Source organism: Triplophysa dalaica, chromosome 13 (assembly GCF_015846415.1).
Source record: "Triplophysa dalaica isolate WHDGS20190420 chromosome 13, ASM1584641v1, whole genome shotgun sequence".
NCBI classification, from domain to species: domain Eukaryota; kingdom Metazoa; phylum Chordata; class Actinopteri; order Cypriniformes; family Nemacheilidae; genus Triplophysa; species Triplophysa dalaica.
Window position 1 is genome coordinate 377,501 of NC_079554.1, and position 25,946 is coordinate 403,446.

The 25,946-nt window shown below is 44.3% G+C and overlaps 2 protein-coding genes across 2 annotated transcripts in view; one reads left to right on the forward strand and one right to left on the reverse strand.

Annotated features, from left to right (window-relative positions):
• The window catches only part of si:dkey-126h10.1 (vesicular inhibitory amino acid transporter), an 11,076-nt gene extending 965 nt beyond the window's left edge, over positions 1–10,111 (reverse strand). The window contains exons 1-3 of the mRNA XM_056763747.1: positions 10,017–10,111; positions 9,171–9,514; positions 6,918–7,634 (exon numbers count right to left, since the gene is read on the reverse strand). Coding sequence (XP_056619725.1) covers positions 6,918–7,634; positions 9,171–9,368 — 915 coding nt within the window. The 5' untranslated portion in view covers positions 9,369–9,514; positions 10,017–10,111. The remainder of the gene's footprint in view (positions 1–6,917; positions 7,635–9,170; positions 9,515–10,016) is intronic.
• Positions 10,039–25,946, forward strand: part of lama2 (laminin, alpha 2) — a 194,595-nt gene continuing 178,687 nt past the window's right edge. Inside the window, 1 exon segment of the mRNA XM_056763746.1 lies at positions 10,039–10,188. Coding sequence (XP_056619724.1) covers positions 10,119–10,188 — 70 coding nt within the window. The 5' untranslated portion in view covers positions 10,039–10,118.

Genomic DNA, 25,946 nt, shown 5'->3' on the forward strand with positions numbered 1-25,946 from the left:
CAATACATCTAGAATATATGAAAATTTGGTTCCCTTTCTGTCGGTCTCTCGACGTTGTATCGAGAACGACAGATGGGGTTCGCCCTTGAGAACCAATCAACTCTGACTACTATAGAAAAGGCCAATGAAATCTGGCGAATGCAATTTGCATGCCGGGCTCCGCCCCCGGAAATCCGGTATAAAAGGAAGCCGGCGTGCAGCATTCACTTACCTTTTGTTCTTCAGAGCCTTCGCTCATGACTACGAACAGAACGAATTCTATGAAATCTTCTTCTTCTACATCGCTGGATCTACGACGTGTACCAGCGGATCGTCCCTACCTGCAGCGACCTTCCCCTGGGCGTCTCGGCGGTTCCGGAGGTGTTAGAGATTTTTTCTAAAAAGTCCTTTTCAGGACTAACTGAGCATTCTCCAGCACGGCATGTCCCGCTGTTCTCTTGGGTGCGGGAATCTCATCGAGGAGGGGGATGGACACGATCGCTGCGTTAGGCGTCTGGGCGTCCAGCACGCTGAAGCAGCGTTCGTTGACACATCTGCCTGCACTGCGGGCGGATTGTCATTCAGAAGTTGCGGTCACGGGTGGCTGTCTTCCCACGGGAACCAGCCACCATTTCGTCTGCTACCCAGGCTGTGACATCTGTGGCTACGGCCCTGATGACCACACACGTTAGCAGCGTTAGTGATATGGGGAACTCTGCGAACGTAAACCCGCCAGCTGAGTGCTCACGGGCCGATCGCACCCCGATTCGCATACCGTCCGGATTCTCACGCACACACATCGGGTACGATGTGTGACGCAGATGAGATGTTGCTCGCAGCATCGGAGGGAGGCTAGCATCCGACTCCGACGAATCCGAGCTCCACCCCCAGCGGTCGAGTTAGGAGGAAGCAGAAGTGATGTCATTCATGCTAACCCGGGGATATGTGGTTCCTGAGGTCGGAGCGCGGTGCAAACCGCGCCCACCCCGGGTTCCATTTTTTTCCCGGAGCTGCATGAGGAGCTGTGTAACACTTGGAGCGCTCCACTCACGGATCGCTCCAGTGAAAACCAGCTCTGCCTCCCTTACTTCCCTCGCTGGTGGGGCAGCCAAGGATTGCGTCGAGATCCCCCGGGTGGAACGTCCGCCCGCGGTGCACCTGTGCCGCGGACGGCTACCACCTGGGGGGAATCGGCCACCCCTACGGTCCAAAGCACGTAAGACTTAGGCATCACTGATGTCAAAAGCTTGCGATGCTGCGGGCCAGGCTGCCTCCTCTCTACGCCATGGCCATCCTGCAGGTCCGCCAGGCCAGGGCGTTGAGAGGGCTCCATGAGGGTAAGGCCGACCCGGGTATAATGCAGGATCTCCGTGCCGCCGCTGACAGCGCTCTACGGGCGACTAAGGCGGCGGCACGGGCCCTGGGTCGGACGATGTCCACGGTAGTGGTCCAGGAGAGACACCTCCGGCTATACCTTGTGCAGAAGAGTGACACCAAGGAAGTCCGCTTTCTTGATGCACTCATCTCGCAGGGCGGGTTGTTGGTAACACAGCAGTTTTTTGACGGCGAAGCAGACAGTGGCAATTAACCACATTTTTTTCACGCCGCGACTCGGCCGCCTACAGGCCTCCGAGATCTCACGTGACGTCTGCTTCCCTGCAACCCAGGACCCTATCAACATCGGCTCCGGTTCCTGTGCCCCCACAGGCGGCACCCCGGAAGCAGAGGTCGAGGGGGAAACCTCCACCCCGTCAGCAACCTCCTCGCGAGAAGGGACACTGACGGGAAGACCCCAGGGAGAACAACATCGGGCCCGAACCTTCTCAGCCACGGCTCTGATCGGTCGGTACGGGACGACTCCTGCCTCGTCACCAAAGCCGGGCCCTTTTTAGGGCTTGGCGCCCACTTACTCACTGAGTTTTCTGTTCTCCCCGGGTTTACTTGCAGCCGATCGCACACTCCACTGGACTGTGCTCGGCGAAACGACCTCACACCCTGGCGAGGCGTGAGGTCGTACACATACGACAGCTGTCACCACTCTCAAACCGACAGTGCGTGCCGTTGTCCCGCCAGGCAGGTAAGTAGGCAGAGCAAACCTTCCCTCCGGGGACTCCCCACGACATGGTTAGCTCCGCCAGCCGACGAACCACCACCCGTGGGAATGATGAAGCAGACCGTCCCCTTGGTCACCCTGTCACAGTCCCTGGGAGCTCGAGAGCTGCCCACACTGTCTCGCTGGCTAATGAGGGCGGTCCGTCTTGGTTACTCGATCCAGTTCGCCAGAGACTCTCCCAAGTTTCGGGGCATCATCTCTCCCTCTGTCAGACGCAGGGACGCCTCCGTACTTCGGGTAGAGGTCACCACCCTTCTGGCAAAACAGGCATCGAGTTCATCCCTCAGAACCAAGATGTTCAGTGGGTCACGACCCGCACTTCATCGTTCCCAAGAAAGACGGCGGGTTGCCCCCAAAGGCTGCGTACCCTGAACAGAGCACCTTCACAAGCTGCCATTCAGGGTGCTCACACAGAGGCGCGTCCTGACATCTATCAGGTGTCAGGATTGGTTCGTGGCAATCGACCTGAAGGACGCTTACTTTCATGTCTCGATCCTCCTCGACACCGGCCGTTCCCACGGTTCGCGTGCGAGAGGCGGGCATATCAGTACAGAGTCCTCCCTTTCGGTCTGTCCCTGACCGCCCTTTCTCCCTGAGGGGAGGAAGGCGAGCGGGTACTAAACTATCTCAGCGACTGGCCTATCTTGGAACACTCGCGAGATCTGTTATGTACACAAAGGGACCTGGTGCTCCGGCACCTAGGTCGATTGGGACTCCAGGTCGACCAAGAGAGGGGCAAGCTCTCCCCAGTGCAGAGGATCCTCTTTCTCGGTATGGAACTCAACTCTGTCACCATGTCGGCGCACCTGTCCGCAGTTGTGCCCAACCAGTGTTGAACTGTCTGAAATGAACATTTTAGGCAGACAGCGGTCCCCCTGAAACAATTCAGAGGCTCCTGGGACACATGGCGTCCTCGCGGGTTAATACCCCTCGAGTTGATGCACATGAGACCGCTCCAACACTGGTTTCAGAGTCGAGTTCCGAGGAGAGCGTGGCACACCGGCAGCAGGCGCATGGTGATGCCGCCCTGCTGCCGACGCACCATAACCCCTAGTCTTTATGACTTTTTCGACGGACTCAGGTCCCTTTGAGCAGGTTATGAGGCAGGTCGTGGTGACGACTGAAGTCTCCCTGCAGGGGTGCGGTGTAGTGTGCAACGGGCACGCAGGTGGGGTGTTGGACGAACCCCCGCCTGCGCTGGCATATCAATTGCCAAGAGTTGTGGGCTATGCTACTTGCACTGAGCAGGCTACGGCCTCTCGTGCGAGACATGCACGTGCTGTTCCGAGGACAGCACTAAAGCTGTAGCGAATACAGATCGTCAGGGTGGCGTTCACTCACAGCAGCTAAACACAACTTGCTCGACGCCTCCTCCGGTGGAGTCAACAGGTGACTCGTTCCCTGCAGGCCACACACCCCGGGCAAACTGAACTAGACAGCCGACGTGCTTTCTCGCCAGTTTATGCCTCGTGGAGAGTGGCGACTCCACCCCCGCGCAGTCCAGCTCATTTGGAGGCTGTTCGGCTAGGCCCAGGTAAAACCTGTTCACCTCCCGTAACACCACCATTTGCCCGCTTGATAGTCCCTGCCCTCGGCACTGATATCCTTGCGCACAGCTGGCCACGGGATGGGCGGAAGCACACCTTCCCCCCCCAGGAGCCTTCTTGTACAGACTCTGTGCAAGGTCAGGGAGCAGGAGCACCAAGTGTTATTGGTTACACCACACCGGTCTAACCACACTTGGCTTCAGAGCCGATGCTCTGGACAGCGACTCCCCCTGAACCATTCCCCTGACAGAGGACCTGCTCTCTCAGGGGAAGGACACGTTCTGGCATCCCAGATCAGACCTCTGGAACACCCATGTCAGGTCTCTAGACGGGACGAGAAGATCCTAAGATGGCTACTCCCCCTATACGGCTGAGACCATCACCCAGGCTAGGGCCCCATCTACTAGGCGGTTACACGCCTCTAGACGGTGCCTCTTCTCGTCCTGGTGTCTTTCTCAACGAGAAAGACCCACTGAGGTGCTTGATCAGGATTGTGTTCCCCTTCTCACGAGACTGGAGACTAACATCTCCCTTCCACACTGAAAGTGTATGTAGTCGCTATTGCCACTCATCACGACTCAGTCGGTGGAAAGTTTCTAGGGCAACACGACCTGGTCACCAGGTTCCTAAGCAGCGAGAGGGCGGAATCCGCCTCATCTCCGCTCCATACCCTCTTGGGACCCTAAGTGGTCCTGGGGAGCCTCAGGGCCCCCCAAAGAGCCCCTCGGAGGTTCCGATCTTCCTCATAGAGTAAGACGGCCCTCCTGACGGCGCTCACTTCCTTCAAGAGGGTAGGGGACCACCGAGCATCCTCCGTGTCCCCGGATTGCCTTAAACTCGGCCCTGGAAACTCTCACGTTATCTTGAGACCCAGGCCCGGATGCGTGCCCAAGAAGTTCCCACTACTCCCTCCGGGGCCAAGTGGTGAACTTGCAGGCGCTCCCCATAGGGGAGGAAGACCCAACCCGATTAGTGTTGTGTCCAGTACGTACTGGACCGCACGCAGAGCTCTGAAGCTCTGACCAGCTCCGTGTCTGTTGGAGGACAGCAGAAGGGGAAGGCTGTCTCCAAACAGAGGCTGGCGCACTGGGTCGTGGACGCCGTTACGACGGCATTCCGATCTCAGAATCTCCCATGCCCATTGGCAGTGAGGGCTCACTCCACACGGAGTTTAGCCACCTCCTGGACACTGGCAGAAGCGCCTCTCTAGCAGAAAACTGTAGAGCTGCGGGTCGGGCTATGCCCAAACACCTTCGCAAGGGTTAACAACCTTCGCGTAAACCCGGTGTCAGCCCACGTCCTGCGTGGCGACATGTAGGACTGGCATCCGGGGGGGCGTATGCCTGCGAAAGCACCTTTCCACCCTCTAACAGGTTGGGTCAGTGTGCTATTTACCTTTTCTTCTTACCCGAACACATCGCTAAGAAACTGGTACCTCACCAGCCTCCCTTCTTACCCAGACACTGGTTAAGAATAGGCATTCCATCCATCACCAAACAAGCACCCCCTGGGGGCTGGCTGGGCAGAGCAGCCTTCCCCCTTAGGCCGGGATACCATGTGAGCTATCACAGATAGCTCTAACCGGACTTAGTGCTACCGGACGTCTGATGTGCTACCCCCTCCTTGGGCTGTTCCGTCTGATGTATCCTCATGAGAATGGTTCCCACTCCTGGTAACCCATGAGCTTCCCCAGGTGGGCCTCCACCTCGCGGTTAACTACTCAGTCCGCACGTTCCATGCGTTCTCCTCCAAGGACGAGACCATACCTATATCCACCATATTCCTCCCCACGGGTAGGAGGTGGCCTCTGTAGCGCTTCTCTGATTAAGAGTCGCGCTTACCCGGTGTAAACTGATCCGGACGGCCTCTCGCCTATAGAGAGCTAAGGCCCCGTCCGTGAAAGTTACCGGTCAGGGCTGTACCCATCTTTCTCCAAGAAAGCTCTGGAACCCCCCGACCACCACACTGGAAGGTTACAGTCTCACGAAAGCTTCGAGATGACACGCCCAGGCTTGTTACCGTCGCTTCGCTGACATTGTGACGCGATACAGCGTTGTGGCGTTTTCCATAGGCAACCCCATCTGTCGTTCTCGACACAACGTCGAGAGACCGACAGAAAGGGAACGTCTTGGTTACGTATGTAACCTCAGTTCCCTGATGGAGGGAACGAGACGTTGTGTCCCTTATGCCATGAACACGTATAGTATTCTGCTGCAGTTTGAGAGGTCTCAGGCTCTTCAGAACAAAAGGTAAGGGAATGCTGCACGCCGGCTTCCTTTTATACCGGATTTCCGGGGGCGGAGCCCGGCATGCAAATTGCATTCGCCAAATTTCATTGGCCTTTTCTATAGTAGTCAGAGTTGATTGGTTCTCAAGGGCGAACCCCATCTGTCGTTCTCGACACAACGTCTCGTTCCCTCCATCAGGGAACTGAGGTTACATACGTAACCAAGACGTTCTGCATTTATTTGACTAACCAATAAAAAAACTCTCTCCTTTGTTTACTCCAGCTTTAATCCTCTAGAAGCATGGTGTTGTAAACTAACGGTACTGTTTAGCTTGTTGACAAAATGTTTATATGGTCTGCTACTTGTAAATGGCTTTGGATAAAAGTGTCTGCCAAATGAATAAATGTAATGTCATTTTTCTGCGGCTGTGTCTCAACATGACACGATTTGACCCTAAACTGAATGATGGTTTATTATAGACTTCAGTAATAAAATTGTCATCATTGTCATTTGTAGAAACAGTTCACCAAAAAAATTTACTTTCTTCGTTGCAACTTAAAATCAACATTTTCTATGAACATACTGGGCTCTCTTCATTATAATACAAGTGGTGTGACATTCTTACTGTTTCATAATGTGTTTTTGTTTCTGTGAGAGAGACAAGCAGATGTGATGTTTTAGTCTTTGTATGGTGAAAGTGAATCATCAGTGAAGTTGATCAAGTCAGAATAAATGTGTCACAGACACCAGCGGATGACTAACACACAGACTATCAGCATCTACACACATGAAAACTGAAGGAAGAAGTTGTTAGATTGATTTATTGCCGCCTTTGAAGATTATTCAATCTGTTGTTTTCTTTGCACAAGTGAAATGAAACTGTGCCATGAATTTATGTTAAGAGGCGAGATCATCTTTATACGGCAGACGAGCACAGCAGTCTGAAGAAAGAGAACACGAGTTAAATGAATGTTTTATTATGTTTTTACACCACCTCACAACAGCTTTGAGCTGCTTCTATCTTTCCTTCAGTGAACGGTGGGAACGCACCTCTTTGGTTTCTTCTCCCCATGTGAGGAATGCCAGGAGAGAGAAAGCGGTCTTGAGCACGCAGGCCAGAGCGTGAGTGCAGTCCATCATTCTGCTGAAGTCCCGTCTGTCCGTCATGCTCTCCTCCAGCGGAGGCAGATAAATCTGAGACGTGTAGCTGAAGATGATCACCCCCACTGACACCTGGAACCCGTCAAAGTCCACAGCCACTGCACTCAGACCCCTGCCCGCCCACCGCGCCGACTGACCGAGACAGTAGCCAATCACCATGAAGGTGATGAGGAACTGAGCCAGTGAGCAGAGGAAGCTGAGCCGTGACACCGCCCTCAGGTCACGGATCAGCATGCAGGGCAGCAGGATCAGAAAGGTGATGACGGAGCAGGTCGCCGGGGTCATGGGCAGGAAGGAGAGGCTGTGACACATCAGGTTGCTACCGACGACCAGGTAAAGTAGGCAGGTCATGGTGAGCTCCACCACCTGAGCGGCGTTCACCAGCTTCCCCCCGACGCCGGGGCAGATGTTTCCGCAGCAGGCATCGGCGATGTCCTCGTATGTGTTCCTGACACGGACCGGACAGCCGCTCTCGTCCTCTTCATACAGACAGGACACCAGAATCTTCCCCGTGTAGCTGCAGATTAGCGCGGCTGAGATCAGCACAATCAGACCCACGTAACCGCTCTGATGCAGGGCGAACGGAAGACTCAACACAAAGAGACCCTGACCAAACACACACACATACACATGTGCACAGAAGAAAAACATTAACACAACTAACACAACACTGAGAGAAAGTGTGCTAGTACTTATCTCACCACTGACATATCAGCCACTGCATAACCATTCCCTGGCAACCAGAACAACATCCAACAAGCATTGTGAGTTATAGTGCATAATTAAACTCATGGAGAGAGAGTGAGAGAGAGAGAGAGAGAGAGAGAGAGACAGAAAGAGAGAGAGACATAGAGAGAGCAGATGGCAGTAATAAAGTCTCAGTGTTCTCTCTCTTGTCTGTAATTGTTGGTAAATTGTTTTGTGTTAAACGCAGTGAGTGAAGATGAACATTCATTTCCTCTTCTAACGACACAATCTTTGCTCAACGCTTCATCTCTCTCAAAACATATTACACTCTACACATGTGTTCATTTACACAAGATGTCTGAGTCAGCATCATACTTAACCTTCACTGATAACTCCCAGAACTAGGTCTGCAGGATTAATCGTTTTAATCGTGATAACAATTTATGTTTCCCATAATGACAGTAATTGAGTGTGATAATAATGTTTAAAAGCAAGCACAAAACTCCCGATAGGGTCGGAAAATCACCCCAAAGCTTGTATCTTTAATACTTTTTGCAAAACCTACAGACAAACATGAAGGGTGACCAATGATTTATAAACAAAAGAACAAGAAATCAAAAATGGAGTAGCAGGATTTCATTCCGAAGGTCAGGAAATGTTCATTTTTGTGGTGGAGTGTTTAGATGATTGATTGTGTGCTTTGAAATACGGTGTTGAAAAGGTTCGGCGGCAGCAGATTATAACACATTCATGGGCTCTATAAGTGTAATAAACACGCTGAAGTGGAATGACATAATCGTGATTATCAATCATGATTAAATGACGATAATTGTACCCATGATTGTGCATCACTACCCAGAATGCATCATGACAAGCGGACAGGTGAGGTCTAAAGAATTGATTAATGCACTCTTTTGCTGGTTTGTGTCCACATCTATCTCTTGCTGCGAGTGCAATGCAAACATCACACACATCTGTAAATACAGCTCAATGAAGAGAGAAAAGACTGTTTGCAATGAAAAGAAGCAGAATTTCAAAGTTAAGAAGTGCTGTTACTTCAGTCTTGAGATTCAGAAAAGGGAGAAACACGTGTGTGTGAGACACATGAAGCAATAAAATAAAGCAGACGGAAGAATGAAATGAGCTTGAGCAGCAATAACACACACGCCATGTGATTATTACCTCGCCTCTAAATATTAGTGTCAGCTTTAACTGGAAATGAACAGACGAGTTAATGGGGTGACATTCACATAAACTGGGATTAATGCTGCTATAAAATAAATAAAGCATGTTCAAATATTTCACTTGACAACACTTCATGTTTTTATTTAGACGCATTACTTACAGCCAGCTGCACTAAGCTTTGCACTTTCTCCTCAGACTTAGTTTTTATTTTGCATTGTCCAGACATTCACAAGCACGTGTGTGATGCAGCTGTGCATGTGCGCCGCTCACCTGGATGGCGTTGGTGATGTTCCAGCCCGCTTCCCAAGTTGAGATTTTTGGCCGTTGGAGAGGGCCGCTGTCCTCGTCCGGAGGGGAATCGCAGCTGCACTCAGCCAGTTCATCCCTCGGCACCAAACCCTGACTCTCCTCCACATCACCCGCACAAAGGTGCTTCATCCAGAGAGACTCCACACGCCGATGGGACATTTCTCAGTCGGTCAATGCGTTTGCCTTCACACCTTACGTGCAATGTCTCAGTCCTTCTAAACTCAGCTGAAGTCCATCAGAAATGTTTTCAGTCGGGTGTCAATCAGAGCGCTGTGACTGCAGAACGGAGATGTGGCCCACTGAACCTGTGAGGAGAGAGCGGACATGTGTCAGTCCAAAATCAACTAACAGCGGCGTGCACGACTGCCGGACAGATGAACCGGAACATTATAATCACTGTGAGAGATCTCTGGATGTTTGTTTAGAAATCTCTCCATTTCATTCAATGTGCTTTTGGTGAATACAGAAGAGCGCCGGCAAACCTGACACTAGAGGGAGTAAAAGAGGCCCAAAACTCCTAGACTGAGTACAAGTCCGATCTCATTTGAATATAGTAGACATACTAAAAATTATATTTTATGTAAAACACCATGGCATTGGATCTGGTTTAACTGTGAATACTTGTTGAATCAAAACCTTTTCAAAGTATATGACTTTACTGGAATTTCTAGTTGATAGATGTAATTCACAAATTCAATTTTAGACAGTTTTTTAAAGCGACATATGTTCTGTAATCGATCTGTGTCACAGTCTTGACTCTGTTTTAGTCATAATTGTGAGTGAGTGAAACATGACTCGTGCACTGACCGGGCGGAGCGCGCGGTGTGAAGAGGAGGAGAACTGTGGCCAAACTTCTCAAACTCACTTTCCTAGTGTCTGATCTCGTGTGAAGAGAAGTCTGATGTGGACATGATGAAGAGTTCGTGTTTTCTTGCTCTTGTCGGTTTGTTGTGGAGATGTGCTGCTTCTCAACAGAGAGGTGAGTGAACGAATAAAGTACCTGTGTGCTGTGCGCGTACTGGAGACTCGATCATGCGCGCTCACGCTGTCTTTGAGTCTCAGTGAGTTTGTTTGCTACGTGTTTTGTCACTTAAACGTGTAGGTATACACACACTCAAATAACACTCAACATGAACTATGAGAGAGAAACTTTATTCGTCGCGTAGCAAGTTGTTCTTGAGTTCGGTGTATCTTCACGCACGTCACGTCGCGTCGCGTCATCAAACGCAGAAAATCGCCTTTGTTTTTACAGACGAATAAAACATATTATATCATTGCGTCAAGAACTAGATTGTGTTATCTGCTATGTAAAGCAATGATGTTTTTCAAAATGTTCCAAGATTGGAAATCGGTGCATGTTGTTCGTTACAAAGTTATGGCAAGGGAAATACTGTGATGTTGTGATAGTGTTGCATTGCAGGAAAAAAGTGTTACGGTGATCAGATCACACACTACTAAAGGAGTAAAGTAACTAAAAAAAACATAAAATATCAAATATTCACCAGACACGTATAATGTATACAAAATGGAAAAGAATGTATAAAGAGAAATGGGATGAATCAAGCACGAGGAGATGAACGCTGAATGTTGAGGACATGAGGTGGAGAGGATGGCTGGAATACACTACAGGTGTTTTTTTTTAATAGACATCACACACTTGCAGACTTTTCAAAGTTTCAGATAGAAACACACTCACTGATTAAATCTACAGACTGGCACAGACTTCTGCAAAACGTCCAGACTGAAAATCTGATCAAAAGTCTGTCACGAAACCTATGAGCAGAACCCAGATGCAAGGCAGATGGAGGTAACAAAGACTTTTATTAAATAAAACAAAACCCATGATGGGGCAAAACAGAGACTGGTACTAAACAGAAAATTTTTCCAGGAGGGGAACAAACAAAACAAGGTAGCAAAAAAGTCCAAAAACACGAAACACACCGACAGAAACCACGGGGAGGAAACACATACAATACTTCAAACAGGTAACAGGGTAATCCAAATATCCTCCGGAACACGGGGCAAGGCTAGAAAGACAAATACAATACAATGAACCGACGAGGTAAACAGAGATATTAAATAGAGACATAATACCGAGGGGAGATTGCACAGGGACGGAGAAGGGCAGGTGACAAGACTAAACACTAATGGGAGACAGGTGACGGAGATAAAACACTAAGGGAGCCTGACGGAGAAACAAGGGGGCGGAGCTTCACGGAACACAGGATGACACGCGGCGAATGATCCAAACATACCGCCACGTGTCTCCACATAAAACAAAACATACACACAAGACATGATACTGTAACAACCCTGTCCCCAAGGCACGAAATCCAAGAACAGAAAGGACAGGATCGTCACAAAGTCTTGTAGTGTATTTTAGCCTTTAGATGATCCAGGTCAACCAAACCCTTAAAGTGGCCGTAGTCTGATGAACATTTGTGTAAATCCAAGCGCAGAGATTGAGTCTTCCAGGATGTAGATGAAGGAGGAACATGAATCATCATGTGAACTTGACATGACATCTGAGACACATCAGTGCCCTTGAATGATTTGATGTTCTTCTGACTGCTTTCAGAAACGATGCTCTTCACGATTCCTTCAGTGGAAATAATGATCAATGTTGATGAGAGTTGCTTGTATAGAAGATGAACCGAATCTCTTCAGTCACATGAGGAATGAGTGATGAATGAACTGTTCGCTTTCCCAACAGAAGTTATGAAGCTTCTCTCACTAAAACCCCAGAATATAATGGATTCGATCAGAACAGTGGTTTTAATATAAACCTGCTGTAAATGGATTGCCACAATCCATATTGTTTCATTACTGCAGTCAGAGATGATTTTATGAATGAGATTTGTCTTAGATCAGGTGACCGGCGCAGCGGTCAATGAGACTGTAAAGGACATCAACAGATTGTTAAAGTGTGTTTGTAACTTGGCCCAATAATATAACCCCCCTAATAATGACTTCATAGATTTCATGATCGGTTCGTGTTGAAAACCTTTCTTTATGACATATACCAGTGAATCTTAACTAGTCCATTACAACCAACCAAACCCTGACCTCCAGCTTCCAAGCGTGTGAGATGATGAAAATGTGTAAGCAGACAGACTTTCCAGCTTCACCAGCAACATGTTAGCCATGACATGAGCCTGGACATTTCTTCATGAATGCATTTGGCTGCAAGTGTTTTTCTTTCAGTCTGTGCAGAATATCAAACCCAAAGGCACTATTATCTGCCAGTCACAACAAGAGCACTTCAAGAAATTATTCAAATGTTCTTTCCAGCACAGAGCACCATTGAACACAAGACACGCTTTAAAATGTGCTGGAAATGAAAATACTCATATCAGAGAAAGGCTTTTAAAATGCGGGTATGTGCCGTGCTGGAGGACGTAATGTTAGTGGTGATGGGTAATGTGTGAGTTTCTAAGAGTTCACAGGGGTGAAATTAAGCTCAAAGGCTCATGATGAATGTCTGCTTCAGATAAGACACACATGATGTTGTGTGGATCTGCTTCATCTGTTAATGTGTGTTTCTCAACTATCCACAGGTCACAGCGAAGACACGGAGAAACATTTGCGAGATTGTTATTCACGCGCTCGTGTCCAGCTTTGTCTCTGTAATGCCTCTGTCAAATACAAACGAGAAAAGAGCAAGATTTCAGGACTCTTTGAGGAGAAAAATCAATAGCTAATTCCACAACGCCACCAATGAATAGCCTCGTCCAATCAGCTTTGACTTTATCCCGGTCAACACCGATGAGCACACGCTAATGTCAGCGCTGATGGATGGCTGTGAATGTGCAACCGATGGCTTGACGTTGAGCTTGTGCCGCATAAGCTAAATGAACGTCTGGATTTATTCATGCTGGCGTGGAAAATGTTTTTCCTCGTCTCTTCTCATCCTGACCTTTCATTAGAGATTCAGTTTCACCAACACGTACACAACGACCACACTAAATGTTTTGATTGATATTTACACCACAGTATCCTCATCATTCACAGAACCATCGTGATGCTCATGTACACAAGATGAACCACTTGATAAAAGTCTCCTGACGTGTCTGTACGGCTCTCCTGAAGCTCTTAAAGCTTGACGTGTCGATCTCTTGACCGTGAGAGTGATGGTGTATGATGAGCGGTCATGTGACAGAATGAGCTTTAAAATCAGATCGGAAGAGTCTTCATCGCAGTCAGAGTCACAGAATCAAATGAAAAGGGCGTGACCTTTGACCTCTGCATCACGCAGGGGACGCATTGAAACCATCTGCGGAAGAGAGAATTGTCCCGACACACACACACCACACGCGTGTGCAGCTGGATAGGAATGTTTTCATAGGTGTCCGGATGAAGTCTTCAGGAGGTCTCTTTGATTTTCTGTTGGCCTTGTCTGCGATAAAGATGTGTCTGGAGGGATGGATCAGATCACACGTGGAAGTGTACTGGGGTTTTACTCCGTCTCGTTGTGTGTTTTCTACCACTTGCGTCCTGTTTTCTGAGATGAAGGGTTTATGAGATGATGGTCTGTGAGGGATGGTTTCCTTTGATCTGAAACTCTGAAGGCGTGTTTGTTCTGATTTCATTGTATTTAATTAGATCTGAAACATATATAAAAAGCTACATCGTGTGTTGCTGTCAAGTGTCCCTCTTTAGCAGAAAAGCAACTGAGCACTGTTGAGATGTTGTTGAGATCTGTCAGTAATATTCTTTGAGAAGTTTACTTTACTTTAGTTTGACTTGTTGATGTACAGAAGATCAGGAATGATGTCGCTTATGAACATGAACCATGGTTTATTACAGTTAAAACCAAAAAGACATGGCTACTGTAGTAAAAGTAAATAATGGTTAGTACACTTTTACCACAAAACAAAACATGATTACTTTTCATAAATGATTAAAGGGACACACATGTGCTAGTAGATGATAGAGACAATGTCAGTGTAACATTCTTGTGACAGCTAATGAGGAATTGTTACTTTGACCAAATGTGATTGAATTCAGAAGTCTTCATATGATGATATCTGACGTCATGCTGTCAGCTGAGGACTCTAATGTTTATTATATTTGTCTTATATAATCGTTGTCATGCTTGACGAATATCATGTCAGATGTGTGGCAGATTAAATAATAAAAGACACTGTGGATTTTTCCTCATGAGGTGTTCCACCATTTCTCAGAGGTGTTCTAGTGGAAATGTCATGTGACCTAGGGTACATAAAGCGAAGGTTTTGATTGGTCCATATACCTTAGTTAAGTTTGCTATTTCCACACCAGAGAGATGTGACCTCAGGATCCAGACTACAGATTCATACTGAGTGTGTGGGATTTTATAAAGAACTCTAATTTTACAAATTAACTCTGACAAACATTGATCACTGTGTCTACAGCTAAACATTTACATTTATTCATTTAGCAGATGTTTTTATATAAAGTGACTTACAAGTTGGGTAAACAATGGAAGCAATTGGGTCAAACATTAGCACCACAAAAAGCATAGGAGCAATAAAAACATCTCTCAGAGCCAAGTTTAGTTTATCTAAGTTTAAGTAAGCATTCTTCTTTATCTAGATATATAGATAGAGTAGAAAAGATATAGAAATCAGTAATGATTGGTCAGGTGCTGACAGAAGAGGTGTGTTTTCAGACCATTCTTAAAGATGGCAACAGAATCTGCTCAAGTGGTGTGGGTGTTGTGTGGTGAGCATAAACCAGCCCAGACCAGCAAACCATCTTGGTTGAAGTTTTTGGTCTGTCAATGAAAACCGCTCTTGATCTTCTGGATACACTTGTGATGGTGACGGCTGTGTAATTGCTTGGTGTCAGTTTTGAGGTATTAGCTGTGAAAGGTTTTAATGTGGTAAATAAATCACAAGGGTTTGGGGTATTTAGTTTGTCAGAAGTCATGAGTTTAAAGTTGACACGAGAGGTTGTGAGATTTGACTGTGATATCAGTTTAGACTCTTCTCTTTCTGTGTGCCAAACTTCAAACCAGTCTATCAGTTATCAGAGTTTTGTGTTTCAGATTTAATGTCAGGCGTTTATTAATGAAGCAGCATTTCATCAGATCATCTGAGCGAGCATGTGCGTGTGTTTCAGACAGACGGTTGAGGAGTCTTGATTGGTGTCTTTGAGTTGAGCTAAACACATTCTCTTCTTGTTTCGAGCACACGTGGGCTTTAACGTGGTGGGTTTCAGCTCTCTGGATCTCATTCTGTTCATTACAGGCTGCTGAACTCATGGATCTCTGTGAGGAAAGAATTGTTTTGTATTGTGCACATAAAAAACCTCTCATTATGTCTGTAGATGGATAGCCATCATTGATATGATAGATATTAAACAATCAAAGGATATTTTTGTTTGGGTTGTGATGTCACGTGTTTGTAATTCTGAAGTGTGTTCTGTTTTCCATCGCAGTGGAATAAATGTGTAATTGCACATTCCTCCAGCCGTGCCGTGAGATTGATCATATTTCATGGTGTAACAGGCCGTTCTCTCACAGAAAAACTGTGTAAAAAAGAAAATATCAGCGGTGGGTTTGATGTATTGAGTGTTCTCTTTCCTTATATTCAGCGTGAGGTTTGTCAGGTCCCTATTAGGCCTTATTTATACCCGCAGCGGGTCACCGGTGTTTTAAAGCTGCTTTTGCTTTCATTCACAGTAAACAGAAACGACTCTGCTGCACTGATGTTATTTTCTCAATCTACAGGTTGACTTTACTCATCATTTCTGCATTACGAATCCAAGAATTGCACGTGCAAAATGCTAAATGCCTCACATCTCTTGCAAAATGAAGCACTACATTCAAAATATCACAAAAGTAACTTGTCAATTGCTGCCAGTCAGTAACTGTGATTGTTTATTACAGTAAGTAACTTGTCAATGGCTGCCAGTTAGTACCTGTGATCATTTATTACAGTAAGTAACTTGTCAAAGGCTGCCAGTTAGTACCTGTGATGGTTTATTACAGTAAGTAACTTGTCAAAGGCTGCCAGTTAGTAACTGTGATTGTTTATTACAGTAAGTAACTTGTCAATTGCTGCCAGTGAGTAACTGTGATTGTTTATTACAGTAAGTAACTTGTCAAAGGCTGCCAGTTAGTACCTGTGATCGTTTATTACAGTAAGTAACTTGTCAAAGGCTGCCAGTTAGTACCTGTGATCGTTTATTACAGTAAGTAACTTGTCAATGGCTGCCAGTTAGTAACTGTGATTGTTTATTACAGTAAGTTACTTGTCAATTGCTGCCAGTGAGTAACTGTGATTGTTTATTACAGTAAGTAACTTGTCAATTGCTGCCAGTTAGTAACTGTGATTGTTTATTACAGTAAGTTACTTGTCAATTGCTGCCAGTTAGTAACTGTGATTGTTTATTACAGTAAGTTACTTGTCAATTGCTGCCAGTGAGTAACTGTGATTGTTTATTACAGTAAGTAACTTGTCAATTGCTGCCAGTTAGTAACTGTGATTGTTTATTACAGTAAGTAACTTGTCAATTGCTGCCAGTGAGTAACTGTGATTGTTTATTACAGTAAGTAACTTGTCAATTGCTGCCAGTGAGTAACTGTGATTGTTTATTACAGTAAGTAACTTGTCAATTGCTGCCAGTGAGTAACTGTGATTGTTTATTACAGTAAGTAACTTGTCAATTGCTGCCAGTTAGTAACTGTGATCGTTTATTACAGTAAGTAACTTGTCAATTGCTGCCAGTTAGTAACTGTGATTGTTTATTACAGTAAGTAACTTGTCAATTGCTGCCAGTTAGTAACTGTGATTGTTTATTACAGTAAGTAACTTATCAATTGCTGCCAGTGAGTAACTGTGATCGTTTATTACAGTAAGTAACTTGTCAATTGCTGCCAGTGAGTAACTGTGATTGTTTATTACAGTAAGTAACTTGTCAATTGCTGCCAGTGAGTAACTGTGATTGTTTATTACAGTAAGTAACTTGTCAATTGCTGCCAGTTAGTAACTGTGATTGTTTATTACAGTAAGTAACTTGTTAGTAACTGTGATTGTTTATTACAATAAGTAACTTGTCAATTGCTGCCAGTTAGTAACTGTGATTGTTTATTACAGTAAGTTACTTGTCAATTGCTGCCAGTTACTAACTGTGATTGTTTATTACAGTAAGTAACTTGTCAATGGCTGCCAGTTAGTAACTGCCAGTTAGTAACTGTGATTGTTTATTACAGTAAGTTACTTGTCAATTGCTGCCAGTTAGTAAATGTGATTGTTTATTACAGTAAGTTACTTGTCAATTGCTGCCAGTTAGAAACTGTGATTGTTTATTACAGTAAGTAACTTGTCAATGGCTGCCAGTTAGTAACTGTGATTGTTTATTACAGTAAGTAACTTGTCAATTGCTGCCAGTTAGTAACTGTGATTGTTTATTACAGTAAGTTACTTGTCAATTGCTGCCAGTTAGTAACTGTGATTGTTTATTACAGTAAGTTACTTGTCAATTGCTGCCAGTTAGTAACTGTGATTGTTTATTACAGTAAGGAACTTGTCAATTGCTGCCAGTTAGTAACTGTGATTGTTTATTACAGTAAGTTACTTGTCAATTGCTGCCAGTTAGTAACTGTGATTGTTTATTACAGTAAGTAACTTGTCAATGGCTGCCAGTTAGTAACTGTGATTGTTTATTACAGTAAGTAACTTGTCAATGGCTGCCAGTTAGTAACTGTGATTGTTTATTACAGTAAGTAACTTGTCAATGGCTGCCAGTCAGTAACTGTGATTGTTTTTTACAGTAAGTAACTTGTCAATGGCTGCCAGTTAGTAACTGTGATTGTTTATTACAGTAAGTAACTTGTCAATGGCTGCCAGTTAGTAACTGTGATTGTTTATTACAGTAAGTAACTTGTCAATGGCTGCCAGTTAGTAACTGTGATTGTTTATTACAGTAAGTAACTTGTTAGTAACTGTGATTGTTTATTACAGTAAGTAACTTGTCAATTGCTGCCAGTTAGTAACTGTGATTGTTTATTACAGTAAGTAACTTGTCAATTGCTGCCAGTGAGTAACTGTGATTGTTTCTTACAGTAAGTAATAAACTTAAAACTTAAAATTGTTTATTACAAAAGCTTGTGCAAGACATTTGTATCCTTTAAATAATGACCTTACTTTGTTTTGGATTATGTCCCATTTCAGAGGTGCCCTGGATATCACACAAAAGTTTCTCAATTCCAAGATTAACTGTAATACCTCTGAACTGGGAAAATATATATTTTAATTATTTAAACCCTTTATAATATAGAACTATGAACATTCATGCTTGATTGTTGTGATTTACCACAGGCCAGTGTTGGTTACCTTAAAGTCGTTTTTTCTAGCACATTCCTCTAATGTGATTTTCACAATATTTGATCAGTATTGTAATTTCTCACCGAATATACTTTAATGCTCTGTGACCCCCAATACGTTATTTCCAGTGCATGAACACAGGGAATAACTGTACATTTCACATAGTATTTGTTTGTTGTGACTTTCTACAGCAGTAGTTCCCAAAGTGGGGGTCGTGTATAGGGTGGGGCGGGGGGTCGCGAGATGATTTACAGAAACTTAATAAAAAAAAAAAAAAATTATATGTTAAAAAAGGTAGTAATGATGCGAGTATAAATTTAGGATAATTAAAATAAACTGGAAATAAAACTTCCCGACAAATATGACTGGATAAGGTCACCATTTAATGTAACCACAGAAAATAATCTGGCGTCAGATATGGAAGATGCGCTGATAGAACTTTCATCCGATCGAATCCTGAGGACGGCATTTGACAGCAAGACGCTGGATGAGTTCTGGGTTTCTGTTGCGCTGGAATATCCACAGTTGTCGAAAGCCGCGTTGGATGTACTCATGCAATTTGGCTCAACGTATTTATGCGAAAAGACATTCTCCGCGCTGACTTACATTAAGAAAAAACACAGGTCACGGCTTAACGTGGAATATGATCTGCGGGTGGCGATCTGCTTTGCTCCGCGCACAGCGCCCATCCATCACATTAGGCGATTTTTCTGAATACAAAGTTATTGTTGTATGCGTGTTACAGGCAGCTTTATTCTGTCTTTAAGCATTTCACAGTTATGGGATGTATTTGTTTTTGTCCATAATTTGTTAATAAAATAGCCTGGCTTAGAGATTGTGTTCCTTTTTGTTTTAGCTCTGTTAGTATGTAACCAAATCGCTAATCCTTACAAGCTGTCGGAGGAAAACACAAAGAGGAGAAAGGAGGGGGAGGAGGGGGGGGGGGGGTCGCGGGTCGTCAGCAGTCTAATATTGGGGGTCGTGGTCTGAAAAGTTTGGGAACCCCTGTTCTACAGGACAGCACTGATAACTGTGACTTTGTACAGCACATCCTCTCTAATGTGAGTTTCACAATATTTTGACCAGTGTTGTAATTTCTCATTGAAACTACAGTAATTCACTGTGACCCCTAATACAGTTATTTCCAGTGCATGAACACAGTGGATTCCGGTAGATTTCACATGTATTTTTTACAGTGTATCATATACACACAGTTAGTCAAAACCTAAAGCTCCTATTTCATGAGCTCATCTCTACAAGATTGAAAGAAATTGGCAGAGAGATGTTGAAAATTCACTGTAAATACAAAAGCAAGAAAGCTTGACCTTTGGCCTATTTGTAGACCTCTTCCAAAGTCATGATTGATTGGTGTTACTGTAAGTAAATCAACAAGTGTTTGCACATGTGAGGAGTTAGTTTGTAGTGTTTGAAAAAGAAAGTCAATATACTTCCTGTAAGATTTGATTGTGTTACATAGAGAATTGTTTGTTGTATTTTGCCAAAGGTTCAGTTCAATTGTATTTATATAGCACATTTAAAAATGAAAGGTGTTTTATGAAAATGAAAACTGAGTCAAAGGTGGTGAATAAGTGTTTGGTTTTGCTGATTTGGTGTGTGGTTCTGGTGTTTGAGTGTCAGGTCTCAAAGATTGTGTGACAAGCGAACATTTTGTGTGTAAGTAGTTAAAACAGCTGTAAAGTGACAGTTCACATAATAATGAATATTCTGTCATCATTTACTCACCCTCAAACCTGAGTCGTTTCTTTGTTCTGTTGAACACAAAAGAAGATATTGGTAAGAATGTAGCAACTGACATTTCTTGGAGATCATTGACTATCGTATTATTGTACCACTTTGTTCTGTTAAACATAAAATGAGGTTAAAGAATTAAGGAAAGCACCTTTGACAACCATTTTATGTTTTTCTACGATGGAAGTCAATGATTTCCCACGAATGTCATTTTAGTTTGGGTCTGTGTTTGTCTGTTTGTTTGTTTCTTGCTCTTTGTGTTGGTGTTTTCTTTAGTTTTGCTAATAAATCCCGCCTCAGCTCCTCTAGCATCAGTTATGACTGGTATTTATTTAATAGATTTAATGACTGTTATCCTGACCGTAAAGATTGTAAAGGTATGATTGACTGCTACAGAACATGTCATGTATGGATGAAAAAGGTTCTTTGGCTGATGATAAGAGCTGAGGGTGTATCCATGTTAGTGTGATGCTAAAGCATTGAATGAGTGAACAGACTCGCTGTGATTCACCTCTCAGACACACGGCTCAAACCCTAGAGACCACAGAGAGAAGGAAATGTTCTGCAGGTCAGTCCGACTCTAATGGATCCCACAGATGGACATGTGTTGTTTTCTTGCAGGAGGTGGGTTTGGAAAGAACAGTCTGTCCGATCTGTGGGTCGTCCATCTTTTCTCTCAAGGGCCTATTATAGTATGTGTGTGAATGTGTGTGAGCATGTGTGTGTATGTGTATGTGCTGCAAGACACACAATACAAGTACAAAATACAGAAGTTATGTTTGAAGAAACATGTGTATGTGACTTTGTCTCTATAAACACAACAAGTCAAAAGTATTCTCACACATATCGTACAAATCTTCTAACAGTTTTTCACGATTGCTTAAACACATTTCTTAAAATTATGCCTCATATTCTCAAAACAGTAAACACAAATCCATAACATCTCACCCAATTCCCCAAACATCCTATTTTCACATCAAAATGAAGCTCTCTTCTCAAAACTATTCACACTTGCTGAAAAACAAATTTTCCTGCAGACATTGACACTCAAGACCTCAAAATCACACACACGCACAACTCAACTCAGCTTTATTTATAAAGCGCTTTTTACAATTTTCATTGTTACAAAGCAGCTGTACATGAGACACATTGAATACAAGAAAAACAACTAAAGGCCTATACCTGTAAAAACAAGAAAAAGGTGAAAACAACAAAAGACAGACATACAAATGCTCCACAGACACAATATGCATACATACTTACACACATTGACATAGACGCACACAGGCAAACACACTCGCACACACACACACACACACACAGTGAAAGCACACATAGGAGAGAGAACCACAGGTCAAATATTAAACGGACTATAAATTCTTATATGCAATATTAATTATGTCTAAATTCTAAAGCAGCCCCCCCAGCTAGGCAAATAGTGCAAAACAATCTGCAAACGGTGGTGAGGAACCCAAAACTCCAATCGAGAAAAAACCCTCAGTAGAACCCAGACCCAACCAGGGGATTCCAGTTCCCCTCTGGCAAAAGCTGCTGCCTCTGCACAAGCTCAACAGTGCTTGCACAACAAGGCTAAATAAAAATAAATAAACTTACTAATAAGGTAAATTATAGATTTAAGATTATCATTAACAATCTAATAGCATTTGAAGTGTTGTAGAAAAATCGGGTCAAGTTGCCGCGTCCTTTATCCAGCTCTATCATCTCAGCTCTTGTCAGGTCATCGCTTCCCATTCTCAGCTCTGTCATCAGGTCTGAGCATAAACTGCATCCTGCGGTAACCTTGGAACAAAGAGACAAGACTGGCTGAGAGTAGAGTACTGTTCTGCACTCTATGATGCAACAAGTACATCATTTGTTGTTGGATGTGTTCCTGGTTCCGGTTGATCTAAATAATGCAGCCTAAATCCTCTGAGGATTACAGTTTTTTTCAATTGCTAAGAAGCGTTTGCCAATTCTTAAAATACTTTTTCTAAACTCTTAACACAGCAACACACCTACATCACACAATTAGCCAAATAGTTAATTTTCTGACCAAACCACAGTTTGTTAAATAAATACAAACTCTACATTTCAAAACCCTTAAAATCTTTTTCAATATACACTAACTCTATCAAAACACTGCAAACCCGTTTCAAAATTGAATCATTCGGTCAAAACTTTAGCACTCGTTTTCTATCCAACATGAACACATAGTCAATCATACCGCAATGACTGTCAAAATACTAACAGTTGGTGGCATTACAAAAACTGCATTACTTGTCATGTTTCAGTTCTTTCTGTATAGAACATACAGTATGAAATCTTTTTTTTTTTCATTCATTCCGCTGTGTGTGTGTGTGTGTGTGTGAGAGAGAGAGAGAATTCATGGTGCATTAGATCTGTACAACATAATATCTAAATGTGAAGGAATCATCAATACTTTATAGAATGTACAACTGGAAAAAAAAACAGTAAGCGACAGTAAGTAATGCAGTGAAGACTTTATTAGCAATATGAAATTGCTGTCAGTGTTCAAAACGGAACAAGGACAAACATACATGGCCTTTGATTTACAGTAAAGTGTGCAAAAATAGAAAAAAAAGACAGAAAAAAAGGCCCAGAAAAAGTCCTGTTCTAATCTATACGATCTTCAGCATTTGGCCACATGTTCTCATCTACATCACATCTTATGTTGTCTCTCGCTATACACCTTGGATAGAAACGCTTGGCATGCCTTATCCATCCCTGACAGTCCACAACTGAGATGTCTCTGCAGCCAGCATCCATGGCATCCAGGAGGGACATTTGGTCTCGAGGGCGATGATCATAAACTTTCCAACTCCAAGCAGAAAAAAATTCCTTAACGGGGTTGAGGAAAGGAGGGTACGGAGGAAGAAAAAGAGAAATCACTCTTGGATGTTCTGCAAACCAGTTTGTGATTGCATGTGTGTAATACATCTCAATACAATGGAAGGAAGCAGGCGGGAACCGGAAGACATTTTAAACATTTAATAAATTAATATAACAGCCGGCGGCCCCTCACGGACGACCGCCGGCGAACAAAACATGAACATAAATATAAATACAAATACAAACACAAACACAAACATAACATAAGTTCGGGCCCAGTCCTCTCTCTTCGACGGTCTGGTCGCTCGTTCCTTATATATGCTCCCATCTCCTACGTAATTCGAGGCCGGTGTGTGCACAGCTGGCGCTAATTCACAATTACTCACCGGACTCGAACCACGGTCTCGCCCCGCCTACTCTACTACATACCCCCATCACCCCTCACAGGCCGGGGGTACCCCCGCGACTGTGCAAGCTCCCTCCCCCTCCTGCGGGGGGGGTGGGGTGGGGGGTATGCAGCGACGAGACGAGACAACGGAGACGGGAGCCCTCGGAGCGACCGGAAAGAGAGAGGGGAGAGAGGGAAAAAAAAAATTAAAGTCCGGTTCCCCCACATGCTGCCGCTCGTTCCTCCTTTATCTGGGAGTCGGGGCGGGTTCCCCGTCCCCTGCTCCGCCCCCTTGGGCGGACGGACGCAGGCTCCGGCCTCTGGCAGGCGATGGCCGCACTCAGCACTTCCGCCCCCTGCTCCTCCTCTACTACAATGTGAATGGTGGAATGCTACATTGTCCCATGTAATCACAAATGTCCTCATGTTTCCTCCCACCTGTTCTGCTTCTGGCACCAGTTGTTGGTGGAGGTCATCTAGAAACAAAAGAAGTCGCTCTGTGTTGTAGGGACCAATCAGGCTTTTCTGCAGGACCAAACCAGCACTTGAAATTGCAGCACACATTGTGAGGTTAAACCCTGCCTCGTCTACATAAATGAATTCATGTAGTGTCTGATTAGCCTCCAATTCCATAATTCTCTGAAAGAAAAATCAAACACAATTTTTACATAAATGTTTTAGAGTAGCAATAGAGAATAGTGAAAAAAAGAAGTGTTTACTGTTGTCACTGTAGAATCAGACATGGTGTATAGACATCATACCTGGACGTATTGGTGCCGGAGTTCGTTGACCCGATCACAGTTTCTCTCAAATGGAACAGTGTACAACTGTTTCATTCGAATTCTGTGTTTGGTCAAAGTGTGAGCAATGGTAGCCAGGCTGATGCTTTCCACGTTTTGGAATTCTCAACTCAACTCAACTCAACTTTATTTATATAGCGCTTTTTACAATTTTCATTGTTACAAGCAGCTGTACATGAGACACATTTAATACAAGTATGAATTCTAAAGCAGCCCCCCCGGCCAGGCAGATAGTGCAAAACAATATGCAAACGGTGGTGAGGAACCCAAAACTCCCATCGAGAAAAAAAACCTCAGGGGAACCCAGGCCCAACCAGGGGATTCAAGTTCCCCTCTGGCAAAAGCTGCTGCCTCTGCACAAGCTCAACAGTGCTTGCACAACAAGGCTTAGTAAATATATAAAAATTAAGGATTAAAGATTATCATTAACAATCTAATAGCATTTGAAATGTTGTAGGAAAAACAAAGTTGTCGCGTCCTTTATCCAGCTCTATCCTCTTAGCACTTGTCAGGTCACCGCTTTCCATTCTCAGCTCTGCCATCAGGTCTGGGCATGAACTGCATCCTGCGGTAACCTTGGAACAAAGAGACAAGACTGGCTGAGAGTAGAGTACTGTTCTGCACTCTTTGATGCAACAAGTGCATCATTTGTTGTTGGATGTGTTCCTGGTTCCGGTTGATCTAGATAATGCAGCCTAAATCCTCTGAGGATTAATATTATGGAGGTGTAGTGTATGCAAGATTAAAAAGATGAGTCTTTAGTCTTGATTTAAACTGACAGAGTGTGTCTGCCTCCCGGACCGTGCAGGGAAGAATATTCCAAAGTTTAGGCGCTAGATAAGAAAACGATCTACCACCTGCACTTGATTTTGAAATTCTAGGTATTACCAACTGACAGGACCCCTTAGAGCGTAATGTACGTGGAGGTCTGTAATACAATAGAAGTTCATTCAAATACTGCGGCGCTAGACCATGTAGGGCTTTATAGGTAATAAGCAAGATCTTAAAGTTAATGCGATGCTTTATAGGTAACCAGTGCAAGGTTGACAGAACCGGGGTTATATGCTCATACTTTTTTGTACGTGTAAGAACTCGAGCTGCCGCGTTTTGAACCAGTTGCAGTTTTTGTAATAGGCCCGCAGGGCAACCACCTAGAAGTGCATTACAGTAATCTAGTCTTGATGTCATGAATGCATGAATTAATTTCTCTGCATCTGAAAGTGACAGTATATGACGTAATTTAGATATATTCTTAAGATGGAAAAATGCAATTTTACAGGTGTTTGCGACATGGCTTTCAAATGAGAGAGTACTGTCGAATACAACGCCTAGATTCTTAGCTGATGACGAGGATTTTATGGAGCATCCGTCAATCGTTAAGCAGTATTCTTGGTTGTTACGCATAGCAGTTTTCGGTCCAGTAAGTAACACTTCTGTTTTGTCCGAGTTTAGTAGTAAAAAATTGTTACTCATCCACATTTTTAAGTCAACTATGCAATCCTTTATTCGATGAAACTGCTGGGTTTCATGAGGCATCGAGGAAATATAAAGTTGAGTATCATCAGCATAACAGTGAAAGCTAATTCCGTGTCGCTTTATTATATCTCCTAGAGGTAGCATGTATAATGCGAAGAGCAGG